The 23859-nt window shown below is 37.1% G+C and overlaps 2 protein-coding genes across 3 annotated transcripts in view; one reads left to right on the top strand and one right to left on the bottom strand.

Moving 5' to 3' along the window:
• The window catches only part of otofa (otoferlin a), a 77931-nt gene extending 69964 nt beyond the window's left edge, over positions 1 to 7967 (top strand). The window contains exons 37-46 of the mRNA XM_028605119.1: positions 88 to 215; positions 364 to 534; positions 762 to 922; positions 1466 to 1608; positions 1693 to 1781; positions 2051 to 2149; positions 4700 to 4941; positions 5041 to 5219; positions 5677 to 5777; positions 7386 to 7967. Of these exons, the coding sequence (XP_028460920.1) occupies positions 88 to 215; positions 364 to 534; positions 762 to 922; positions 1466 to 1608; positions 1693 to 1781; positions 2051 to 2149; positions 4700 to 4941; positions 5041 to 5219; positions 5677 to 5777; positions 7386 to 7566 (1494 nt within the window). The 3' untranslated portion in view covers positions 7567 to 7967. The remainder of the gene's footprint in view (positions 1 to 87; positions 216 to 363; positions 535 to 761; positions 923 to 1465; positions 1609 to 1692; positions 1782 to 2050; positions 2150 to 4699; positions 4942 to 5040; positions 5220 to 5676; positions 5778 to 7385) is intronic.
• Positions 7968 to 13387: 5420 nt separating this feature from the next.
• Positions 13388 to 22610, bottom strand: drc1 (dynein regulatory complex subunit 1 homolog (Chlamydomonas)). 2 transcript variants are annotated; one of them, XM_028605812.1, is made up of 16 exons: positions 22440 to 22610; positions 22121 to 22232; positions 21188 to 21315; positions 20840 to 21023; positions 20530 to 20667; positions 19744 to 19830; positions 19470 to 19592; positions 18605 to 18732; positions 18282 to 18416; positions 16565 to 16997; positions 14834 to 14923; positions 14611 to 14745; positions 14393 to 14538; positions 14110 to 14259; positions 13813 to 13915; positions 13388 to 13503 (listed from the first exon to the last, which is right to left on the bottom strand). In XM_028605812.1, exons 1-16 carry the CDS (start codon positions 22514 to 22516, stop codon positions 13477 to 13479), a joined length of 2196 nt encoding a protein of 731 aa, XP_028461613.1. In that variant the 5' UTR covers positions 22517 to 22610; the 3' UTR covers positions 13388 to 13476. The 2 variants fall into 2 exon arrangements, with proteins under 2 accessions (XP_028461613.1, XP_028461614.1); XM_028605813.1 differs by having other exon boundaries at positions 14662 to 14745.
• Positions 22611 to 23859: the final 1249 nt, after the last annotated feature.

Genomic DNA, 23859 nt, shown 5'->3' with positions numbered 1-23859 from the left:
TCATTTAAAGCTATACTGTTGTTAAAACACATCATAATAAACAGAAACTAATACATATTTCTCTGAGTTTGTTCTGTTCTGTTTCAGGCTACAGATCTTCATCCTGCTGATATCAATGGGAAGGCTGATCCATACGTTGTCATCAAGCTGGGCAAGTCAGAGATCAAGGATAAAGAGAACTACATCTCCAAACAGCTCAATCCTGTATTTGGCAAGTAAGTTCAGAGAAATCTACTCTTCATTTAGTTTCGGTTTGCCGTCAAAATTTATTCTGAACAAGCCTGAATCTGTTGCCCCCCTCACATTTGCACTCAGTTTTTCTTCTCGACTTATTCAGTTTATCCTCCACTTGTCTGTGCTCAGATCATTTGACATTGAGGCCAGATTCCCCATGGAGTCCATGCTAACGGTGTCTGTGTACGACTGGGACCTGGTCGGCACTGATGACCTGATCGGAGAGACAAAGATTGACTTGGAGAATCGTTTCTACAGCAAATACAGAGCCACCTGCGGCATCTCATCCAACTATTCTGTGTGAGCATCTATGTGTTTTATCCTCTACATGTTTTAGTTATTGGTGTAGTTACAATGTCACCATATGAAACCCAAAACCTCTTAACTAAATCTACTTTTCTACAGAAATGTTACAGTCTCACATTATATTGCGTAGGCATCTAAAAAAAAAACAATGTTGTCTTGCATTTAGAATTCTGTTTATCACTTACTTTATCAATAACCTCTTTGTTATCTATTGATGTCAGCCATGGATACAATGTTTGGCGGGACCCTATGAAGCCCAGTCAGATCCTGGCCAAGCTCTGTAAGGACGGCAAGATCGATGGACCTCATTATGGGCCGGGAGGGAAAGTCAAGGTGGCCAATCGAATTTTCCAGGGACCTACAGAGATCGAGGATGAAAATGGTATGGCTGCATGTTTCTCCTAAAACTGTGAGATAATGTAAAAGTCCTACATAGGATTAACCATCATAATAAATGTGATACCAATGTAACACCATATACAAGTGATTAGTAGTCACTGATTTCAAAGTAGTATCAGTGCATTTCCAAGTTATGAGTACATTTACTGTAATCTTTGATGCTTTTTGTTGCAAAGAGATTGTTGTCTTTTCACCCACCCTGTTCCTGTCATGTACTTAAAAAACCCAATTTCCCTTACATAATCAAACAGATCCAGCTTAATGCTCAATAATCAAGATAGAGTAGAAAAGAGTGTAACTTCACAGTAAGCTTTTGCTTTTGCCACAGAATTTCCGACTACATTTGGTCTTCTACTGAGGCTGTGTTAATCAAATAAACAATGTCATCGGATGTTGCCAATAATCTTAGAAATGGTCACATTTGTTTACATTAAGATTAGGCTATTAATGTCTGGCTTGTTTCTAATTCAAGTATTTTGCCTTCCCTTTCCCTCTTTATCTTCTTGTGTTTGTGTCGATATCCCAGGTCTGAAGAAGCAGACTGAGGAGCATTTGGCTCTGACGGTGCTGAACCACTGGGAGGAGATCCCGAGGGTGGGCTGGAAGCTCGTCCCTGAACACGTGGAGACCAGGCCCCTGCTGAACCCCGACAAACCCGGCATTGAACAGGTAGAAAAGAGCCACGCTCGTCTGGATTCATGAAACAGATTGAAATGAGAGTTAAAGTGTATATTTTTCTCTGTGCGTTCAAAGGGCCGTATTGAGATGTGGGTGGATATGTTTCCTATGGACATGCCTGCTCCTGGACCTGCAATAGATATATCACCACGTAAACCAAAGAGGTAGGCCCAGGCTGGAGCAAATAGGACAAACATCACTATGAGTATGATGTTTTCCGATTATAAAAAAACTGTAAATCCAATGCTGATTTATTGGGAAATATATTACATTATACAAATTGCATTTGAAGTGTCTAAAGTTCTTCAGTTTTTTCAACAGAATACGTTGCTTTATCCTCAGGTTACATTATGGTGAGTCTGTTTGACTAGTTAGCTCTCCATTTACTGGCAAATGTAAGTCCAACTGTGTTCCTTCCTCCCCCCCTTACCAGATATGAGCTCAGGGTGATTATTTGGAATACAGACGAAGTAATACTGGAGGACGATGATTACTTCACTGGGGAAAAGTCCAGTGACATATTTGTCAGGGGGTAGGTACAGCGGGACGCGGCGACCAAGCCTCGTCCTGTGGGTGTGAGCTGTGTGTGGATTTTTTTTTTTTGCAGTTAACCATTTTTTTTTTTTTTCCATTTTTTTCTGTGTGCGTTTTTGTGTTTGTGGTGTGTCTCCTGTCTGTCTGTCTGTCGTCCTCTCTCTCTCCTCCGGTCAATGCTCTGCTGCTGTCTAGCTTTGAGCTTCGTGTTGTTATTTGGAACACTGATGACGTAATTCTAGAGGACGATGCTTTCATGACAGGAGAGAAGATGTCTGACATCTATGTCAGGGGGTAAACACACGATTCCACCGCATGGCTCGTACAACTACCTCCCTTCCTCCCTCCTGAAGCCCTGGAGTTATTTCTTTCTTCCCTTTCCCACTTCCTGTCTGTCAACTCTCCATCCAGCACGTAACCTCGCTTGTCTTACAGTCTCCAAATAGCACGCTGACAACTTTTGCCAAATGAAAAATGAGTTTTGTCAGGACCAAACCACATAAACAACTTGTACAATCATAATCATATAGTCAATATAAATGCCAAAACAATCCACAGATATGCTGATAATTGAAGTTCATTCATGTCCTTGGAAACCGCAGAAATCTCTGAGCTAACACAGACATAAAGTTGCTTAGAGGAATAGATATTTTGAACATCTACATCATCATTACTGCCGTTTTCTTTTTTGTCAAGCTACTATTTTCTTTTGTTAAAATTCTATTTTCTTTTCTTTTTTCTTTTTGTTAAACCAGAATGTTTTTGTTAAACTACTATTTTCTTTTTGTCAACCTAATATTTTATTGTATTACATTAAACTATTTTATTTTTTATTTTGTTAATCTACTATTTTTTGTATTATTATTATTTTTAATTTTTTTGTCAAACTACTATTCCCAAAGTCAAGAGTGAACTTTAAGGTTGGCAGGGCAACGAGGAGGGATTTTTTGCTATATTTTTTGTTTGTGGTTTGGTCCTGTATTTTAGATCTTCCTTGAAATTTCTTTACGTGAAGACTTTAAAGATTTTGGTCATTTAATTTTAAGGTATTCGGAGCCTCTTGCACGTATATGAGTAAAGAACATGCATGGGGGTACGAAAGAGCTCCAATGTTTTTGATAACTTTGTCATGTTGCAGACTGGTCCTAATACTTGACCTTTTTCATGGCAGACATTTTGACTTGTGCAGTTATATTAGCTTTACATCCAATAAAACTGCCTCATATTGAACTTCAAAAAATAATGTGAACAGGGAATGCATGCCTGAATTAATGTTCCCTATGAATTGCATTATAGTATATGGAAGACGTAGCAAATATTTACAGGATGGACGTGTAATGTGACCATACATCTGTGATAGAAATAGCACAGGTGTATTTATTCACATTAATAATCACTTAATTCATTAAGTGTCCCAGAATGCACAATAATACCAGCTCCTTGGAACTGACACCTAAATGCGGCCATTATTAATGATTTTAATTGTACTTTTTATTTGTGCTTTTCTTGCTGTTAGATGTAAAATTTCTAAAATGAAAAAGGTCTTATCATATTTTACTCCTGTTATTAATTTAATGAATTAAAGTTATTATTGTCAGTGTTCACTCCTGCATCTCCTAACCAAACTTATTTTTACCTCAACTGACTTGGTGTCACCTGTAAATGTGTGCTAACAAACAAGGTGCCATCCTCAAACAACCCTAAATACTTGGTGCATGATAAAGTATTTTAGAAATCAAGAACCTTTATTCAGTAAAGCAAAAAAGGATTGGGTTGTTTCAGATGGATCCAATGTTGTGATACAGTAGTTATGATTCAGTTGAGATCAGGCATGTTTTATTGACATTGTGTCTTTTGTAGCCAAGCAAAAACTCTCACCTTAACCCAAGCCTAATTTATGCCAGTGCCAGCATCTCAGTTATCAAATCAAAGCACATTCCCTCACATTGACTATTCACTGAGATGTTTTTAGTGTTGCGGTTTGAGAACTGAGAGTGCAGCTCCCATCCTGCTCCTCAGTCTCACTCTTCTGTAAATGAAAGAGCTCCAGCTGGCACAGACTGACCTCATAGTCTTTGATATTCTGCTGTCTGCATCCACACACTAAAAATTAGACTTTTTTAGGAAAATATCAGATAAATTTCATGGCATTTTTGCAAGCTTTGTGTATGCATGGCTTTGAAAATAATGTGAATCTCCCACATCAAATCAGATTTTTTTATCTATGGTTCCACAACATTGTTGACATTATCTCACACACACATGCATTAATCTGATTTGCTTTTGGGGAGCCACGTTATGTGTTTTGATTTTGACCTATTAGCATCATCTCTCTTGTTGGCAGACTGGTACATTTAACATGTCCTATGCTCTTTTTTTTTAAATTAGCCAAATTAATTTTCAGTAACTGGCAGACAATTGCAATTTCCTACTTGTAAGACCTTAGAAGTGCATGTCTGACAAAATCAAAAAAACTAAATCTATCCACATATCCCAACCATGAGCCTTAAGGTCAACCTAACTCTGATCTCTATGGTTCTTCCCACAGATGGCTGAAAGGACAGCAGGAGGACAAGCAGGACACCGATGTGCATTATCACTCTCTGACTGGTGAGGGCAACTTTAACTGGCGCTTCGTCTTCCCCTTCGATTACCTCATGGCTGAGGAGAAGATCGTCATCTCTAAGAAAGAGTCCATGTTCTCTTGGGATGAGACTGAATATAAGATCCCGCCTCGCCTCACGCTGCAGGTCTGGGATGCCGACCACTTCTCTGCCGATGACTTCCTGGGTGAGCACTGATGGGAACGATGGCAGAACTTTCTATCTGATTTACCACCGAAAAAAAAGTATCACCATCCTTATTGTCTTTGACTTACACCACTCCCAGGTGCTATTGAGTTGGACCTAAACCGGTTCCCTCGTGGTGCCAAGACAGCCAAGCAGTGTTCCCTTGACATGATCCGAAATGAGCAGGAGCTGCCCACCATTTCTATCTTCAAACAAAAGAGAGTCAAGGGCTGGTGGCCGTTTGTAGCGCGCGATGAGAACGATGAGATGGAGCTCACGGTGAGTCAGTCATGAAATACTGAGCAAAGTTACAACTGCAGTTTGGCACCACATAGGAAATCATCATCTTTTAGCAGCAGTAAGAAAGCTACCTCCAACAGAGTTAAAGCTGAAACAAAAACAGTATGAAGAAGAATTTAAGTAAAGAAAGAGCCAGCAAGAATATAAAAGTATGAAATAAAACACTTAGAAAACGCTCATTACAAAGCAGGTTAATGCAAACCTTTCTATGGAAACCTTTCCAAGAAAACACTGTATGTTTTAATAATTCAGTGGTACCCAACCTGGGTGGCAGGAACTCCCAGGGGAGGGGTCCAAAGAAGACTGGAAACCACTGCATTAATCTATACATACAGAACAGGGAACTAGATCTAGAGTATTAGTATACTCAAGGCATCTAGCTGATGGATTTATATGAATTTTCGTATATCACATGAATCACATGTTGTCATTGCAGGGTAAGGTAGAAGCTGAGCTTCATCTGGTGACAGCAGAGGAGGCGGAGAAATGTCCTGTAGGATTGGGACGAAATGAGCCTGATCCACTGGAAAAACCAAAGTAAGATATTGTTATTTATTCAGAATATATGTAGAATCTAACTCTCACAAACACTTGTTTCACTAATAACATTTGAGAACGGTTGTGTGGCACAGACATGGCTGTCCCTTAAATCTACTCTTCAAAAAATTCATTCTCACAGTGCAAAAAGCAGCGAATCAAATGTTCCAAATCACCATCAATCAGGACTTTATATGTGATAAAGATGTGATTATTTCTTGTTTGACCATAGCTCTGCTTTTTGCGCTGTCAAAAGGCCACTGTTACACTTTCGCCATTGTTTCTCCTCCTACCATCTCTTCAACCGTCTCCCTCTGTCTCTCCCCTCCCCTCCTTTGTTCGTGTGACTCCCCCTTTCTCCCTGTTTTTGCCTCCATATGCATTCCTTCTTTTCTCCCCTCCCTCTCTCTACCTCCTTCCGCAAAGCCGTCCGGACACCAGTCTAATGTGGTTTCTGGGCCCTCTGAAGTCCATTCGTTACTTCATCTGGCACAACTATCGCTGGCTAATCCTCAAGGTGCTGGGAGTGATACTGCTGCTGCTCATGCTGGGCCTCTTCCTCTACTCAATCCCTGGCTACCTGGTCAAGAAGATGCTGGGGGTCTGACGCGCTGGTAGCCACTGCCCCTTCCTTGCTGTCTCTGCTTCTCTATTTAAATTTAACTCCTTTGCTTCCTGGATTTCCTATACTACCTGTAGCTCCTCCTCTCCTGTCCCGCCAAAACTCAGTTTCTTTGTTTTCTCTCCTTTTCTGTCTCTCCTCTGTTGTCTCTTTTTTTGCTGAATCTTTCTCAACTATGGCAAGCGTTCACTGTCACGATTACAGAGTTGGACGTGTGAGGATTAAAAATACTGTGCATTGACAATATAACACAAAACAATATTCATTAAATATGAGTTTAATTACATTGACTTGTCCAGACCACAAAACAACAGATCTTCATTGGTATCCAGATATCATACAAAACACTGTACGAAATATTGTGAAGTGTGAGGCAAGTATTATTTTTTTAAACTTTAACTGTAAGTCACATATCTCAATTGCTTTATTTATGTGCATTGTAAGTTGAAACATTGTAAAACATTAAAATTAATTGAAATAAATATTGGATTGAAGTGAAAGTCTAATAGTGATAAAGACTGCACCTCAATAAAAACTGAATAATGTAGTAATCATACAGGATGAGGATAACTAGGTTTCTTATGTTCCATATCATATCCTGAAAAAACAAAATATAGGACTCTAATTTGCATGTAAAAGTACTACTGTTGTTGGAGCTGTTGGTCAATCATCCATCCATCCATTTGTATCAACATATTCATTGTGCCTATGTTGTGATCTTTTGGTCCTCTGACACATTATATTGATAGAAATGTAAACGTGAGCATGCTGTGGTAACGTATAAATGGAGCACGGCTATCTAACCACTAATGCCAACTTTCTCTCCTCTCTCTTTTACTCCTCCCATGTTTCATCCTATTTCTCTCTCTTCTTTCTCCATCAAACATCACTCCCCCTTCATTAACTCACTCCTCCATCTAACCGCCATGCCTTTGTCACCAAATTCTTTGTTTTCCTCTTCCTAAAACCTCCATCCCTCCCTCTAGTCGCCCAGACACCACCTTCCTTTGGTTCCTGAGCCCGCTGAAAGCCATTCGCTACCTGGTGTGCAACCGCTACAAGTGGCTGATCATCAAGATAGTGCTGGCCCTGCTGCTGCTCGTCATGCTGGGCCTCTTCCTCTACAGCATGCCGGGCTACCTTGTCAAGAAGCTGCTGGGGGCCTAAGAGGCTGCTGGGAAGACAGGGAGGGAGGTGGCCAGCCCGATATTTGGACGGATGGATGGATGGGTGAATGGGTGAGACGCAGAGGGAAGATGCTGGCTTGTGTGTGCAAACCAGAACCAGTATGTGAAGTCTCACCCACAGAAAGGGAGGAGAAGGCACTTCGGAAGTCCAATTTCATTATTTTCTCCTCTCAAATCCATTCTAATCGTCACAAACAGCTCGCCACCTTCCACCTTCGCTCGGCAGAGAGAGGCAGAAACCACCTGAAATTACTTCATTACCCCCCTCCATTCCCCCAAAGTCGAGAGAAACACTAACTGTCTAATCCTCTATCCAATCTGCAGCAAGCCTAACACATCTAATACTCCGTATCTGGACTCCATCCTTGAACTGACTAAAAAGCAATCATTTGCCACAAAGTGTAACCCTTAATATTGTTATTCTTTTCAAGCAATGTTACATAATGTTTCTTTATCTCTTTATACAACCTTTGATTTATTTATTAAGTTAAATCAGAATGTTGGGTTAGTGGTCAGACGATTGCATGGATATCCATTTCAAGTGATGCTATAAGATCTCCCAGTTACTGCTACAATGTCTGCTGTTGATTTATGTTAATAGGGAACAAATGAAAAATATGTTTGCTAACACTGCTCTAACCCCCCTTTTTAGCATTCATAAGCACTATATACATATTTAACAAAGGGTTTATTGTATAACACACTATAACTATATATATATATATATATATATATATATATATATATATATATATATATATATTGTAAGCAGTAATAAGGACATTTTAAGTGTTTATTAATGTACAATAACGTACAGTATTTGTCAACAATTATATAATTTACCTGTGTTTTAATATATTATCATTAATTATATGTTTATACCCCAGCCTCCACCAATGGGTACCAACATGAGGAGTTATAGTTGTTGACAAATACATTAATAAATATTTATAGGTAAAGTACATTTATTCAATGTTTATACTGCTTATAAATGCTAAGTGGGGAGATTAAAGCAAAGCGTTACCTTTGTTTTTTAAACTATCATAGCTCTTGCAGTCTTTGCACACTTTAAGAGTAATACTAAAGAAACAAAAATAAAGATGTCTATTTTCCTAATGAAATACAATGAGACAGAACAAGATGAATTCTAAATTAATTCACAATTAACAAACGTTCTACAGGATTTATTTAAACTGCAATGTTAAAATGTTCAAATCAATCAATGCAACAAAGCCAGACTTGTGTCAAACAATATTTGAAAATAATTATTTCAAAAAAGAGAATAGGAGAAAAAAACAATTATTTGGAAATATCATTTGACTAAGTCTGGTTAAAACGTCTTTTAAAGCAACAATTACTTCAAGGTCATTACTGTTTTCTACTACCAAACTGTAGACTTGTAAGTCAATATGCATGCATGATTGTGATAACTGACCACAGAGGTCATGTGTGTTGGCATGACTAGCTCTCAAAATCACAAACCCTGCTATCTTTAACATGACAGATAATGTAAAGATAATTTTATGGGAATATGATTAAAGTGCACTTGAGTGGAGTGGTGAAAGGGGTTCAGGGGTTGATTCTCTAAACTCTGGCTTTATTTCCATATCAAATGGCGTTGTTTGCAGTGTCCGTTACTCCCTTTCAAATTTGCCTGTGCTTGACCTCATTTGTGTTGCAGTCTTTGTTTGTAATGCTGTGTTTCACCGATTACAGCGTTATTGTTTGCACTAAATTTGTCTGTTTTTACAATGAATTTGTGTTTATATATCTGTTGAAATGTGTGCAATATTTATTTTTTGTCTCTTTTGGCAATTTAAAATAAACTGAATTCCATGGACAACATGTTTGAGATTGTTAAAGCGGCTATAATCAATATTTTAATATTAACAATTCATCACGGGAATACTAAACGGGAATAAAGGGGTCACTTGTAGTTATAAACACACAGACAATTACCACAATAATATGCTGTTCTGCTCAGGAATCATGTTCTGTCATCAATGCTAGTGTGTTAGTTAAAGTTAGAGATTTCAGTGGACAACTTGGAAGTTTAATGTGGAAGAAAGATGGAGAAGAATTTTGTTTTCCTGTGCGGCCCTTGATCATATGCTGGCTCCATTGGCACACAGTCATTACAACTTTAAGAACCCCTGGTATAGTGTGTCATAAACAAGTTGCAGTATAGTATGTCATAAAATGTCATTAAGCCATAGTATAGTATGTCATAAAAAAGTCATTAAAAGTCATTGCATAGTATGTCATAAAAAAGTCATGAAAAGTCATAGTATAGTATGTCATTAAATTCATAGTATAGTATGTCACAAAAAGTCATAGTATAGTATGTCATGAAAATGTAATGAAAAGTCATAGTATGGTATGACATAAAAATGTCATAAAAGGTCATAGTATAGTATGTCATAAAAAGTCATTGTATAGTATGTCATAAAAGTCAGAAAAAGTCGAAGCATAGTTTTTCATAAAAGTCATAAAATGTCGAAGTATAGTATGTCATAAAATGTATTTAAAAGTCACAGTATAGAATGTCATAAAAAAGTCATAGTATAGAATGTCAAAAAAGTTGAAGTATAGTATGTCAGAAAAGTCATAGTATAGTATGTCAGAAAAAAGTCATACCATTGTATGTCATCAAAAAGTAATCAAAACTCATTGTATAGTATGTCATGAAGAAGTCATAGTATATTATGTCGTAAAAAGTTATTGTATAGTATGTTGTAAAAAAGTCACAAAAAGTCATACTATAGTAAGTCATGAAAAATTCATAAGAAGTCATAGTATAGTATGTAAAAAAGACAGTATAGTATGTCATGAAACTGTCATGTTATAGTATGTCATTAAAAGTCATAGTATGTCATAGAAAGTCATAGTATAGTATGTCAAAAAAGTTGTAGTATGTCAGAAAAATCATAGTATAGTATGTCATAAAAAAGTCATAAAAAGGTCATAGTATAGTATGTCACAAAAAGTCATGATAAAGAAATAGTATGGTATGTCATAAAAAGTCTTAGTATAGTATGTCATGAAAAAGTCATGATAAAGTCATAGTATAATATGTCATGAAAATGTAATGAAAAGTCATAGTATAATATGTCACAAAAATGTCATAAAAAGTCATAGTATAGTATGTCATAAAAAGTCATAGTATAGGAAAAAAACTAATTGTATAGTATGTAATTATAGCGTCAAGAAAAAGTCACAGTATGATGTATCATAAAATGTCATAAAAAGTCACGGTATAGTATGTCGTAAAAAAGTTATAGTATATTATGTCATGAAAAAGTCATATCATAGTATGTCATGAAATGTCATAAAAAGTTAGTATAGTACGTCATAAAAAAGTCATAAAAAGTCATAGTATAGTATGTCATAAAAAGTCATTGTATAGTATGTCATAAAAAAGTCAATTATACTATGTCAACGAAAAGTCATAGTATATGATAAAAAAGTCATAGTATAGTATGTCATAAAAAAGTCATTGTATAGTATGTCATAAAAGTCAGAAAAAGTCGAAGCATAGTATGTCATAAAATGTATTTAAAAAGTCATAGTATAGTATGTCATAAAAAAGTCATTGTATAGTATGTCATAAAAGTCATAAAATGTCGAAGTATAGTATGTCATAAAATGTATTTAAAAAGTCACAGTATAGAATGTCGTAAAAAAGTCATTGTATAGTATGTCATAAAAAAGTCATTGTATAGTATGTCAAAAAGTCAGAAAAAGGTGAAGCATAGTATGTCATAAAATGTATATAAAAAGTCATAGTATAGTATGTCATAAAAAAGTCATTGTATAGTATGTCATAAAAGTCATAAAATGTCGAAGTATAGTATGTCATAAAATGTATTTAAAAAGTCACAGTATAGAATGTCGTAAAAAAGTCATAGTATAGAATGTCAAAAAAGTTGAAGTATAGTATGTCAGAAAAGTCATAGTATAGTATGTCAGAAAAAAGTCATACCATTGTATGTCATCAAAAAGTAATCAAAACTCATTGTATAGTATGTCATGAAGAAGTCATAGTATATTATGTTGTAAAAAGTTATTGTATAGTATGTTGTAAAAAAGTCACAAAAAGTCATAGTATAGTAAGTCATGAAAAATTCATAAGAAGTCATAGTATAGTATGTAAAAAAAGACAGTATAGTATGTCATGAAACTTGTCATGTTATAGTATGTCATTAAAAGTCATAGTATAGTATGTCATAGAAAGTCATAGTATAGTATGTCATAAAAAAGTCATAAAAAGTTCATAGTATAGTATGTCACAAAAAGTCATGATAAAGAAATAGTATGGTATGTCATAAAAATGTCATAAAACGTCTTAGTATAGTATGTCATAAGAATGTCATAAAAAAGTCACATTATAGTAGTTCATAAAAAGGTTATAAAAAATTCATAGTATAGTATGTCATAACAAAGTTATAAGAAGTCATAGTATAGTATGTCATAAAAAAGTCATTAGAAGTCATCGTATAGTATATCATAAAAAAGTCCTAGTATTGTATGTCATAAAAAGTCATAATAAGTCATAGTATAGTATGTCATAAAAAAGTCATAGTATTGTATGTTATAAAAAGTACTTAAAAGTCATAGTACAGTAAGTCATACAGTTAGTTAGTTAGTTAGTTAGTTAGTTAGTTAGTTATGTTTTATTTATTCTTCCTGTCGCATGTACAAATCATTCAGAGAAATACATGAATACAAATATATACATATACACACATATACATATGTATATACACGTACACACATACCACACACAAACAACAAATTATCATCTACACTTCATCTCGATAAAGAGCTTTTTTCCTCTTCTCCCAAGCTTTATCTAGATAACTGGCTAATTTATATCTTTCATATGTGAACAGCCATGACTTGAGCATTATCCATATTTACCAAATCAATCTCTGCTTTTATCCTACAAAACAAAAAATCACTCTGTTCACAATAAAAAGGACAATAGAAAACAAAATGGAACTCATTTTCTATATCGTTCAAACAATACATAGGACAGATCCGTTTTACATACAAATAAATAGTATAGTATGTCATAAGACTGTCATAAAAAGTCATAGTATAGTATGTAATAAAAAGTCATAGTATAGTATGTCACAAAAAAGTCATGGTGTAGATGTCATAAAAACGTCATAGTATAGTATGTCATAAAAGGTCATACTTTTCTCACTTCCTCTGTTCCATTCTTAAAGTTTATTGTGACTTTCTATGTGACTTTTGTTTTTACTTTTTAACAGATGCAAATTAAAACGTACTTAAAATACTTTATTAAAATATAGTGCACAAAAAAACAACTGTGTTGCAGTACAGATAGTGAATCTCATTCCATACTTCCAACCAAAGATATCATTTTTTCTTTAAGTGACATATTCTTCATTACACTTTACATGAAAATAATGGATGATTGCTGTTTAATCTCTGAATCTCTCTGTGCAGTCGTCCCAGTACCAGCATGTCTTGGCTCCTGAGTCCGGTGAGGACGGTGTGTATCCTGGCCTGGAGGCACTACAGGATGCACTGTGCAGTGCTGCTGGCTGCTGTGCTGGGTCTGCTCTTCATGGCTCTGCTCTTCTTCTCTTTCCCCTCAGAGCTCAGCCACAAGCTCTTCAACACTGCTGGATAAAACCACTGTATTGTACTATTTTGTATACACTTGATATCCCACATGAACGGTAGTGTGATACAAATGTTACAGTTGATTGTTCTACCTACTGTATGTCTTTATTCTGAGAATGTAAAAGTAAAAACTGTAAACCAAAACATGATTTAATAGAGGCTTTATTTTAGTGAATGTACATTAGGATGATTCCACACACTGCCCCAGTTCTGCTGATTCCAAGTTGAGTTTGGATTACAGCATCTCCAGCTCTGTGCTGACCTATCAGAGAATCAAAGATGCCAGATGGATAATATTAGAGAAAAAGCACATTCATTTCTGTCCTATCAAATTCATAGATTGGATTATTTGAATACACTAGGGCTGCCAATAACAATTATATTCATTATTGTTTAATCTGCCAATACTATATTTCATTAATCTTTTGGTCTAGAAAATGCCAAAATGTACATCACAGGTGTCCACACCTGCTTGTTTTCCCCGACCAAAACAATTTAATTTGCTACTGAAATGTGACAAAAAAAAGCAGAAAAAGAAAAATATGACAGATACATGAACACAAACACATACTCTTGAGTTAAGAGACTGTTGTAGCAACATCCGCAGCTCTCTGTTCTGCTGCTTCAGACTCTGAGTCTCAGGGACGAGTTCAGAGATCTCTGTCAGGACCGCCCTGGAGACACACACACACACACACACACACACACACACACACACACACACACACACACACACACACACAAACACACAAACATTTGAGTAAAGATTGGTGTTTGCTTTGCTTTGCTTTGCTTTACTTTGCTTGTGTGTGCGTGCGTGCGTGCGTGCGTGCGTGTGTGTGTGTGTGTGTGTGTGATTGTTACTCACTGGTACTGCTTAAATGTGTTCTCCGCTGCATCCCAGAGTTTCAGTTTGTCCTCAGAGATTATAGTGCCCATACTCTCCCAGTAGGCTTCATCCTGTGAAGTATCCCGGGCTTCTACATGAAAACTGTGATGTTGGCGGGCTGAGCTCTCCCTTGGAGAGCACCAGGAAGACATTAGCATCACATGTTCATAGAGAAAGACTACTGTATCTCATAATTTCATGTTAAAATCTGACAGATAATTACATAAATGAATGGTTTAAATGAGTGTAAATGTGGTCTTACCTGGACCTCATGTGCTGCTGGAGAAAACTTTTCAGAGCAGGTACAACATGGTTAGGATCAATGAGTTCAAAGGTCAAATGAGTCGTAGACTTAGTCTCCACTTCCTCTGCCTTCTTACTGGTTTCATCCGACTCATCACAAACACCCTGCAGGCAGGCAGAAAAAACTAAGAAATAGTAACTGTCTAATTCCAATAATCTTGTTTGTCCAAGACTCACTGATTGTGCAATCATCCATCCACTGCAATCCTCATCTCTTCCCCCCCTCACCTCGGTCTGCTCTCTCTGCTGATGTTTGTACTTTAATAAGAAATGAGCCAACTTGGGCACATCCTCCTCTTCAATGCCAAAAGACTGGAAGAGAAAACAATATGTCCGGTTGTTCAGTATTTGCTCCAAACAGTCCAGCAATAAACTGATGCATTACACTACATGAACTCACACAAAGGAGAGAGCCCAGCTTCACAACGGTTTGTTCTTCCTTCTCCAGGGGAGCCAGCAGGTTTAGGAGTTTATCCTCTATCAGGAAGCCCTGAGATAGAAGGAAGGGGAACTTTTGGTTGAAAATGCTTGTCACATAATGTCATAAATGATTGAGAATGATTAGAGCAACCAAAACCAACATTCAACATTCATATGGGCCAGACTATTTTTTAAGACAGAATTCAAAAATTGTTAACCCATCCTTTAATAGCAGAGGTGTCAAGTAACAAAGTACAAATACTTTGTTACCTTACTTAAGTAGAAATTTGGGTATCTATACTTTACTGGAGTAATTACTTTACAGCAGACTTTTTACTTCTACTACTTACATTATCACACAATTATCTCTACTTTCTACTCCTTACATTTTAAAAATAGCCTCGTTACTCCTATTTCAGTTTGGCTGCACAGACCCGGTGCTAATACGGCATAGGTGCCTTAACGACCGTTATCTACCAGACCGAATAGCAACGCGGATTTCGGTGTCTTATTTAGGTGCCACTTAAATGCCTGATGGTCCGAAAATGGATGTTTCTATGTGCCAGACTATTTCTGTCATCACTGTGACCAGAAGAGACTTTAGACTATTTAATGGGCAGACGTGAGAGTGGTATTAATCTTTTTATCTTATCTTTATCTTATCTTTAACTTATCTAACTCTCCGGACTAAAGTGTATCTCCTAAAATATCGAACTATTCCTTTAATATATTGTATGCATATAGACACGTTATTACTGTTTGTGACATTAATATATTTGTGATTGTGATAACTTCTTGTCCTCTTCTGTACAAACAACTGCTTAATAAACTCTTCTGTAATCTTAAAGTTATTCTGACTAGAATCTGAGAATGACCACGTCACGCTACAGCATTGGATATTAAAAACTGTGAATAAAACTAAACAGCCGAACAATAAAGGTTGAGGGAAAAAATCATGTTCAAAAATATTTTTAAAACTGCTGGCGCAGCACGCAGCAGGCTGTTGACACGCTCTGTACAGCAGCGGGGAGGTTTACCGGCTTTGACTGCGGTTCACTTTTTGCTGCTTCCAACGTTACATGATTGCTGGATATAGCAAGCAAACTTTTCTTCACCTTCCTGGAGCACGAGCGCATAGCTGACAGGAACATTGCAACTGTCATGTTGAAAAAGGTTGGAAAAAAGGCGTTTTTTTCCTAATGCTAGCTTTTCCGTGTCTACCCTTCACAATAAAAACCCAGCTTAAATTCACTCAGAGCATTTAGGAAAATTAGTAAATAGCCATTAGCCACCACTAAATATCAAACAAAAGCCAAACACTATATTGTATTAAGTTGCTGTGAGCTGTACATTCACCACTTCTAAACAGAGGCAGAATATACCCTAATCTCGGAGCTTCCTCCACAGCGCTGTGCAATGCGAGACAATCTCGGAGCTGACCCGGCAAAGACAGCAGTTTTCATCAGACTCACCCTGGGCCTGGTTAATTAAGTGTACAGCTAAGTACACTTTAAGTCACTAGTAGGCTATACCATGGAGTTGCATATTAAGTGGCTTTGGGGTCCTTCTGTAAATAATTTTGGGGTACAATTTGGTTCTGGAGAATTCTAAAAGCAGCAATACCACAGGCCAAGCAATCGGCCCATTCCAAACAGGCACATTTTGAACGGGCACTGTACTAGTACACATAAATAATGAACTTGTTTCTCACCGCCTCATCACAAAGCAGCTCCATCACTTTCTTCTGTGTCTCCATTGGCAGCTTCCCTTCCTCCATCTCTGCACTGCTCTCACTCTGAACTGCTGTCTTTTCCTTGTACATTTCCATGTCTGTGCGCTCAGTGTCAGTCTCCAGCCTCGGCCCAACTGAGAGGTCCATCATCCTCTGACTACACTGTAGAGCCTGCCCGGTGTGAAACAGCTGGGAGACAGCCTGGTGGGCGGGCCTCCAGGCCTGTTTCTGAGGCTGGATAGGACCAGAGCTCTCCATGAACTCCATAGGAGGTCGCTCCCAGGCTAAACCAAGGTGCTGCTTGCAGATCAGTGAATCAATGACCAAAACCCTCTCAACTAGCTGCTTCACCTCTGCTTCAATCATTAGCCACATCTCCTCAAATTTTCTGGCATCAGCGACTGCAAAGTGCCTGCATGAAGTGAGGGAGGGTTGGAGGAGTAAAGAAAAGAGAAGATCAAAAAGACAAAGATTCAGTCATGCAGTATATCAGTGTTACTTTACAGTTTTTTTCGATTGCTAAACGACAGTGGGCACAACTGGAGTCACATGTGCAAAACTCAAACTACAGTCTGCACTACCTACAGTCACCTGAGCTAAACAGTTCATATCACCTGCAAAACTCATTCAAAGCAACACAACTCTTAACACGTCTCAAACAGTATGCACAGGCCTCACTGAGATAACACACACTGTCACTCAGAACACACTGAGGGTAAAAACACTAGCGTCAAACACCAATACAGAAATTACAAACTTTCTCATCTTTACAGTTTGAACAATTTGAGTGACTTGACACTACTCAACAGTTTATTTAAGGAAAAAATATAGATTATATAGCATACCAATTTTAACATAAGGTAAACCAGAAGGAATGAAAATCAGCAGTTTTCTTCAATAAAGTATTTTGTCTCTAGTAATTTATGGAATTACTGGGGGAAAAAACTAAAGGTACATACGTAACAGTACCAAAGAATAGTGTGACTAATCCTGCCTCTCTCCAGCATCATGTGGCAAGTTTTCTTCATCACATTGGATGTCTGCATCATCTCTAAATACAAATGAATGTGGTGTTTCTATTGCTTTCACCTCCATTACTTTCTGAAAAACAGTAAGAACACAGTTTTACTAAAGTAAAGATATAGTGTTTTTTTTTTTATAGCTGTGTACATAACCTCAGACTTCTTACCTGGACATATTGGTATCTTTGCTCTTTTACCTGTTTCTCTCAAACGGTACAGTGTCTAATTGTTTCATTCTTATTTGGTGTTTGTATACAAAAAAAGACTTTCTGAGCTTTCTCTGTATAAATACCATATATGTTCACTAACTAGTCTAAAATAAGCCACTTGCTTAGGCTTTCAGCTAAAATTGCAATCAGCAGTGTTTGATAGGCACCAGACTGAAATCTATTCTGTTTTGAAAGTGTGATTTACAGTTTTGACAGCAGTGTGTTAGCATTTGAACAAAGTGCTGTAAATCTACAGTGTTGTGCACGTTGTGGTTAAAGTGATGGGATAAGTGTGTAGAGTTTTGAAAACTGTGTTCAAGCAATGAAAAATGAACTAGAGTTTGGTCCACATGAACTGCTGCTGTGGAGACTGTAGTTATATTTTTGCACATGTGACTCCAGTTGTGCCCACTGTCGTTTAGCAATCGAAAAAAACTGTAAACTGATAGGATAATTATGACTCACTTGATTTTCTTCTTTATGCGTTCATATTGCTGGATGTTGCGTTTGTAGTCCACAGCCAAATACCGGCTCTTCTTTGTAAACTGTTTCTTCTGACTGTAATTCTTAGTAATTAGGTTTTTCATCTCCGTTTGCAGACTGAAACACAAAGACAGCCAGAGAAACAGAAAGTAAATTAAATATAACTCTGTGTGTGTGTGTGTGTGTGTGTGTGTGTGTGTGTGTGTGTGTGTGTGTGTGTGTGTGTGTGTGTGTGTGTGTGTATGTGTGTGTGTGTGTGTGTGTGTGTGTGTGTGTGTGTGTGTGTGTGTGAAAATCTGTACTACCTGATGGCTCTGTTTTTCATATGGGCCAGGCTGAAGTTGCTTATTGCTATCTCATCCTTTTGCTTTATTTGTTTTAGCTTCGTGATCATGTTGGTGACCTTTATCTGTTGATGCTTTCTATCCAGAGCCTGAAAAGGCAAGAATGAGATTTAGGGCTTTCAACACTTGAAACATTTTATTCTTGGCAATGTAATCCCAATCACTAACATTATCTACAATATTACAGATTCCAATTTAAATAAATTATCATCAAAAGAAAATGCTTGGGTCATCAGGAGCACTTATTAAAGGTCCCATGACATGGTGCTCTTTGGATGCTTTTATATAGGCCTTAGTGGTCCCCTAATACTGTATCTGAAGTCTCTTTCCTGAAATTCAGCCTTGGTGCAGAATTACAGCCACTAAAGCCAGTCCCACAATGAGCTTTCCTTAGTATGTGCCATTTCTGTGTCTGAAGCTTTTGAGGAGGAGAGAGGGAGGGACAAGGTGGAGGGTGGGGGTGTGGCCTTGACCAACTGCCAGTTTGCTCGTTTGAAAGCCATGATGTCTCTCTCTCATGGGTGGGCCAAATTCTCTGGGCGGGCAAAGCAGAGAAAGGGGAGGTAACCTTGCTCCTTATGAGCTCATAAGGAGCAAGATTCCAGATTGGCCCATCTGAGCTTTCATTTTCTCAAAGGCAGAGCAGGATACCCAGGGCTCGGTTTACACCTATCGCCATTTCTAGCCACTGGGGGAATGCATATTAATGTTAAAAAACCTCATAAAGTGAAGTTTTCATGCCATGGGACCTTTAAATAGAGCTCATAGCACAACTTTCTCTGTCAAAGGATAAGCTATCATGGTTCATCTTGATATTTGTGCAAACCTGAAACTTTGCATTCTGTTCTGTCTGGACGAGGCTGTACTTGTCAGTAGTCTCCAACATCAGATTGTGAATTATCACTTCATACTGCTCCACTTTCTTCTTCCTCTGTGTCAGCCTCTCCAGCTAGAAATTGATTAAATATCATTAGATACACAGTTCATATATGTAAGATACAAGATATGAATTAAGATAAAAGAAGACCAAAGGTTGAGTCTGCATGTTTGTGTGTGTGTGTGTGTGTGTGTGTGTGTGTGTTTATTTCAGTTTTCCTGACCTCTTCTTCCCAAAGTTCCTTTATGTGTTGTTCCCATTCAGTCTTGTCTCTTGTAAGTAAGACTTCACTTTCCTGATGATAAACTCTCTACTAACACAACAAGAGCATCCATTAGTAACAATGACAAAAATTGCATAAACAAGACTACAGTACAACCATGCCAGTGGCACAGCGGTGCTTTGAGCTAACTGCTAACTTTAGCATAACATGCTCACAATGATAATGCGAACAAGCTGATGTTTAGCAGGTATAATGTTTACCATGTTTACAATGTTCACCATCCTAATTCTGCGTCTTAGCATGCTAATATTTGCTAATTAGCACTAAACACAAAGCCCAGCTAAGGCTGATGGGAATGGTAGTTTGGCAGGTATTTAATCAAAATAAACCAGTGTTGGACATATTTGAATTTTGACCTGATGACAATGCTAGATGGAAAGTCAGAGGATTACCAAAGTTATTACAATTAATCTTGAGGGGGACATGCATATTTGTACCAAATTGCATGGCAATCCATCCAACATCAATAGTTGTTAGCGATTTTACTCAAAACCACAAATGTGAACCTCATTGTGGCATTTGAGGAAAAATCAGGGAATCCTTGCCATCCATACAGCTATGCTGCTAGCTGAAAGGTTAAGGCGTGGATTTAATCAAGACAATGAATGCATGAAATCCCTGTTGCTCACTGATGCAATAAACCCCATCCATCTGATTCCCTTTGCAGATTCAAATGGAATCTACAAATTATTCAAAGCTGTTTCTTAACCTAGATCTGGGTCCTACCTCAATCTGGGCCAGCTCCTCCCTGTAGGCCTTTGTCAGTGTTTTGATCTGGTCCTCCATTCTCTCCATCATCAGGTTGAGCTCCTCTGCCTGCTTCCTCAAGTCCTTAACATAGCGATCATCCCCAACTTTCAGCTCCTGCTTAGACAACACACAGCAAGCAATCAAATGAATGGACAAGGCCTTCAGAAGACAATTTAGATAGATAGATAGATAGATAGATAGATAGATAGATAGATAGATAGATAGATAGATAGATAGATAGATAGATAGATAGATAGATAGATAGATAGATAGATATCTAATTTACCTGTTGCAGGTCATTTATGAGTTTTTTCTTGTCTTCTATAAGAGCAGCACATAACTGCTGCTGGTTGTTCAGGGCCTCCTGGAGGTCCTGAGGGATCACCTTCTGCCTAGCTATCGACCACCCTCCGGTGATCTCCTCAAATATTTCCTGGCTGGATTTTACATCATTCTCCAGCCGCTCCAATCTGGACCAAGAAGGACAAACATGGTGGCAAAGAGAAGGGGTAGAAAGTAAAATTTTCCCTTAGGTTTTTTTTTTTAAGTGTGTCATCTATATGGTATGGGGTGTTGGTTTAGGACGAAGGTATGGTAGTGTTAAAGGAGATAGTAGAGACTTTTAAAAGATTACCTATCTCTGCGAGCCTTCTCCAGCTCTGTCCTTCGCATCGACTCTTTGGCGTCAGCTGCAGTTTGGATGTTGGTCACTATTTTCGTCAAATCTCTCTGCAGGTTGATCATCCTCTGAGGAGGGATTAGCTAACATAGAAGAGGACAGTTTCTTCCTGAGTACATGTTAGGAAATTTCTATCAAGTTAAATAGTAGCTCTCTATTAATAACAATGATATAACCAGTAGCTATTTTTGACTGATACATCACTTAATTACTATCGCCCATTTTTGGTGGTCATGGAAAATATGTTGTTAGGTCATCAACAATACTTTCTTCATTTCATATTGTTAAAGCAACACAATTGCGTATATGGAAAGTAAAGTCTAGATTTATTAACTCCTCAAGTAAGAGCTGAAATAAAGGCATTTAAAATATTGTTTTGAAGAAGAGGTTGTTATCAGGCAAAATTGTTTGAAGGTCTTGGGAAAACATTAAAAGACCTAAGGCACTTTATAATGCACAATATGATAATAAGTAAGCACACAATTTTAAAAGTTCAATTATGTCTTATGGGGAAACTGGAAGTAAGCTTATTATCCTACTTATAATGTAAGTTTTGGACAGATGATTTGAAGGCATTTTATTGATGATATAGTTATTTATTGCGTTGCTTCATTAGTATCTTTGCTGTCTTTACATCAAGGACCACAATGGAAATACTGTAAGTCTTAGACTTTATTTAATTATCCTTGACATTTTTGTAGCTTTGTGTGATGTGATATCATCCTTCTTCTAAAAATGAATACTTGGATTTAATAATTTCAGATATAGCCACTGTCCCAGGAGAACATAATGAATTCGCAATAATTAAAATTGTGACTTTTATACATTGATCAATTAAATTACTGTCAATATGACATGGACAGAGATGGGTTTGGAAACTAAACAAACCTTTTCACTTTTCTCTACCACCTTCTCTTGAGGCTGGCTTTCCCAGGGCTCCTGATTGAACTCCTCACGGACCTCCATACTTGGGCCTTCTTCAACCTCCTGCGTGGAGACCCTAAAGGTGTACATTTAGCAGTTGTATTCAAATGAAAACTAAAACTAAGCACGGTAAAATATAGATAAAAAAAACTGCAGTGTCTGAATTGTATGTTACGATCATCATTTTTATTATTATTACAAATAGCCCATGCAGTATGAAAAATATATTAGCTAGGTTGATTAGCTAGCTAACGTTAACGTTACTTTTAAGTAGCCGATTTACCCGTTCTTAGCCTCTTGATTTTCGGACAACACCGAGGGCTTAGACGCCTCTTCTGGAACCTCATCAACTTCTTCCATATTATGAGTATGTTGTGTAAAACTTAATGACAAAAACTGTTAGATAGTGTAGTGATAAAAAAGTAGCAGGTCTGTGTCGCAGCGGTCTGTTTGGTAAACGTTGCTATGGCGACAGAGCCACCAGAGTGACGAGTGCTGCCTTCAGTGCCGCTCGTAAGCGCGAAACTTCAGAATCATGTACAAAAAGATTATTTTATATAACAACAAAAACGACATATATTTAGATGTTATCTTCTTTATGTTTCACTGTCAATGCTCTCTGGCTCTGACCCTTGCACGTTTTAATACAGTATATAAGTAGTAGTTTTTTTTGTCTACAAATGTCTTCTACGGTCATACATTTTTTTGGGGGGGCTTTTTTAATGCCAATAGTAGCCTAATATAATTCTAAAAGTTTGAAATAAATAATAATTCTGTAGCAACAAAAAGCACATGAGACATAGGGTCCAACAGCAGCACAACAAGGACTATGCATTACATTGACACAGGTTCAACCTTGAATATGTGGACTGTTACAAATATACAGCGGTAGCCTGTATAGAAAAAATAGTAACAGTGCAATAGTACCAATGCAGAGCGATGAAAACACTGATATTCTGGGATCATTGGTTTATCATATGGCTTGGTGCTTCCATCTAGTGGTAGCATCCTGTTTCCAAACTTCTGAGTGGTTATTAGAAGTTCTATATGGCTTATGGACTGACTGACTTTTATTTTTATTTTTATGAGATGACTATAATTTTAACAACATTTTTGTTTGCGAAGTGACCTTGGCGCTTTAAATAAAATGTATTATTATTATTATTATTATTATTATTATTATTATTATACCTCAAAGCAGAGCAACAATACGGTTTCCTCCAAAAAATACAGTTTTCCTGAAAGATTTGGATTCAGTTTTTGACACTTGTTTTATTAAGGCGATAGCCATTAAGTATGTTAAAATTAAAAGGCACATTACACATCATATTTTTACAGAAGAGCTACATGTTTAAAAACAACCTGAACTATAAATACAGTTGTTATGTTCGTATCGAATGGAAAAGGAAGTAACTGTATTACAATTATAAAACTGCACTATATAATAGGTTAGTAATTGGCAGCTATGAGGTCTGCCAGGTTACTTTTAAAGACCTAATGCAAGTTTTTAAATCAACATGAGATAACAGCTCAAGACCAAAATATCTGTATCTTTAAAAACATAAAAAATATATTTCAAGGACAACTAACTGTCTGCAAAACTCCTAATGTATCTCAAATAGAGAAAAAAAAGTAAAGTAAAGTTTAAAAAAAACTAGTAATAATTTGCATGCGATAAAAATGGCCCAATATTGATTGCATGG

This window comes from Perca flavescens, chromosome 18 (assembly GCF_004354835.1).
Source record: "Perca flavescens isolate YP-PL-M2 chromosome 18, PFLA_1.0, whole genome shotgun sequence".
Taxonomy (NCBI): domain Eukaryota; kingdom Metazoa; phylum Chordata; class Actinopteri; order Perciformes; family Percidae; genus Perca; species Perca flavescens.
This window is presented reverse-complemented; position numbering and strand designations above follow the sequence as displayed.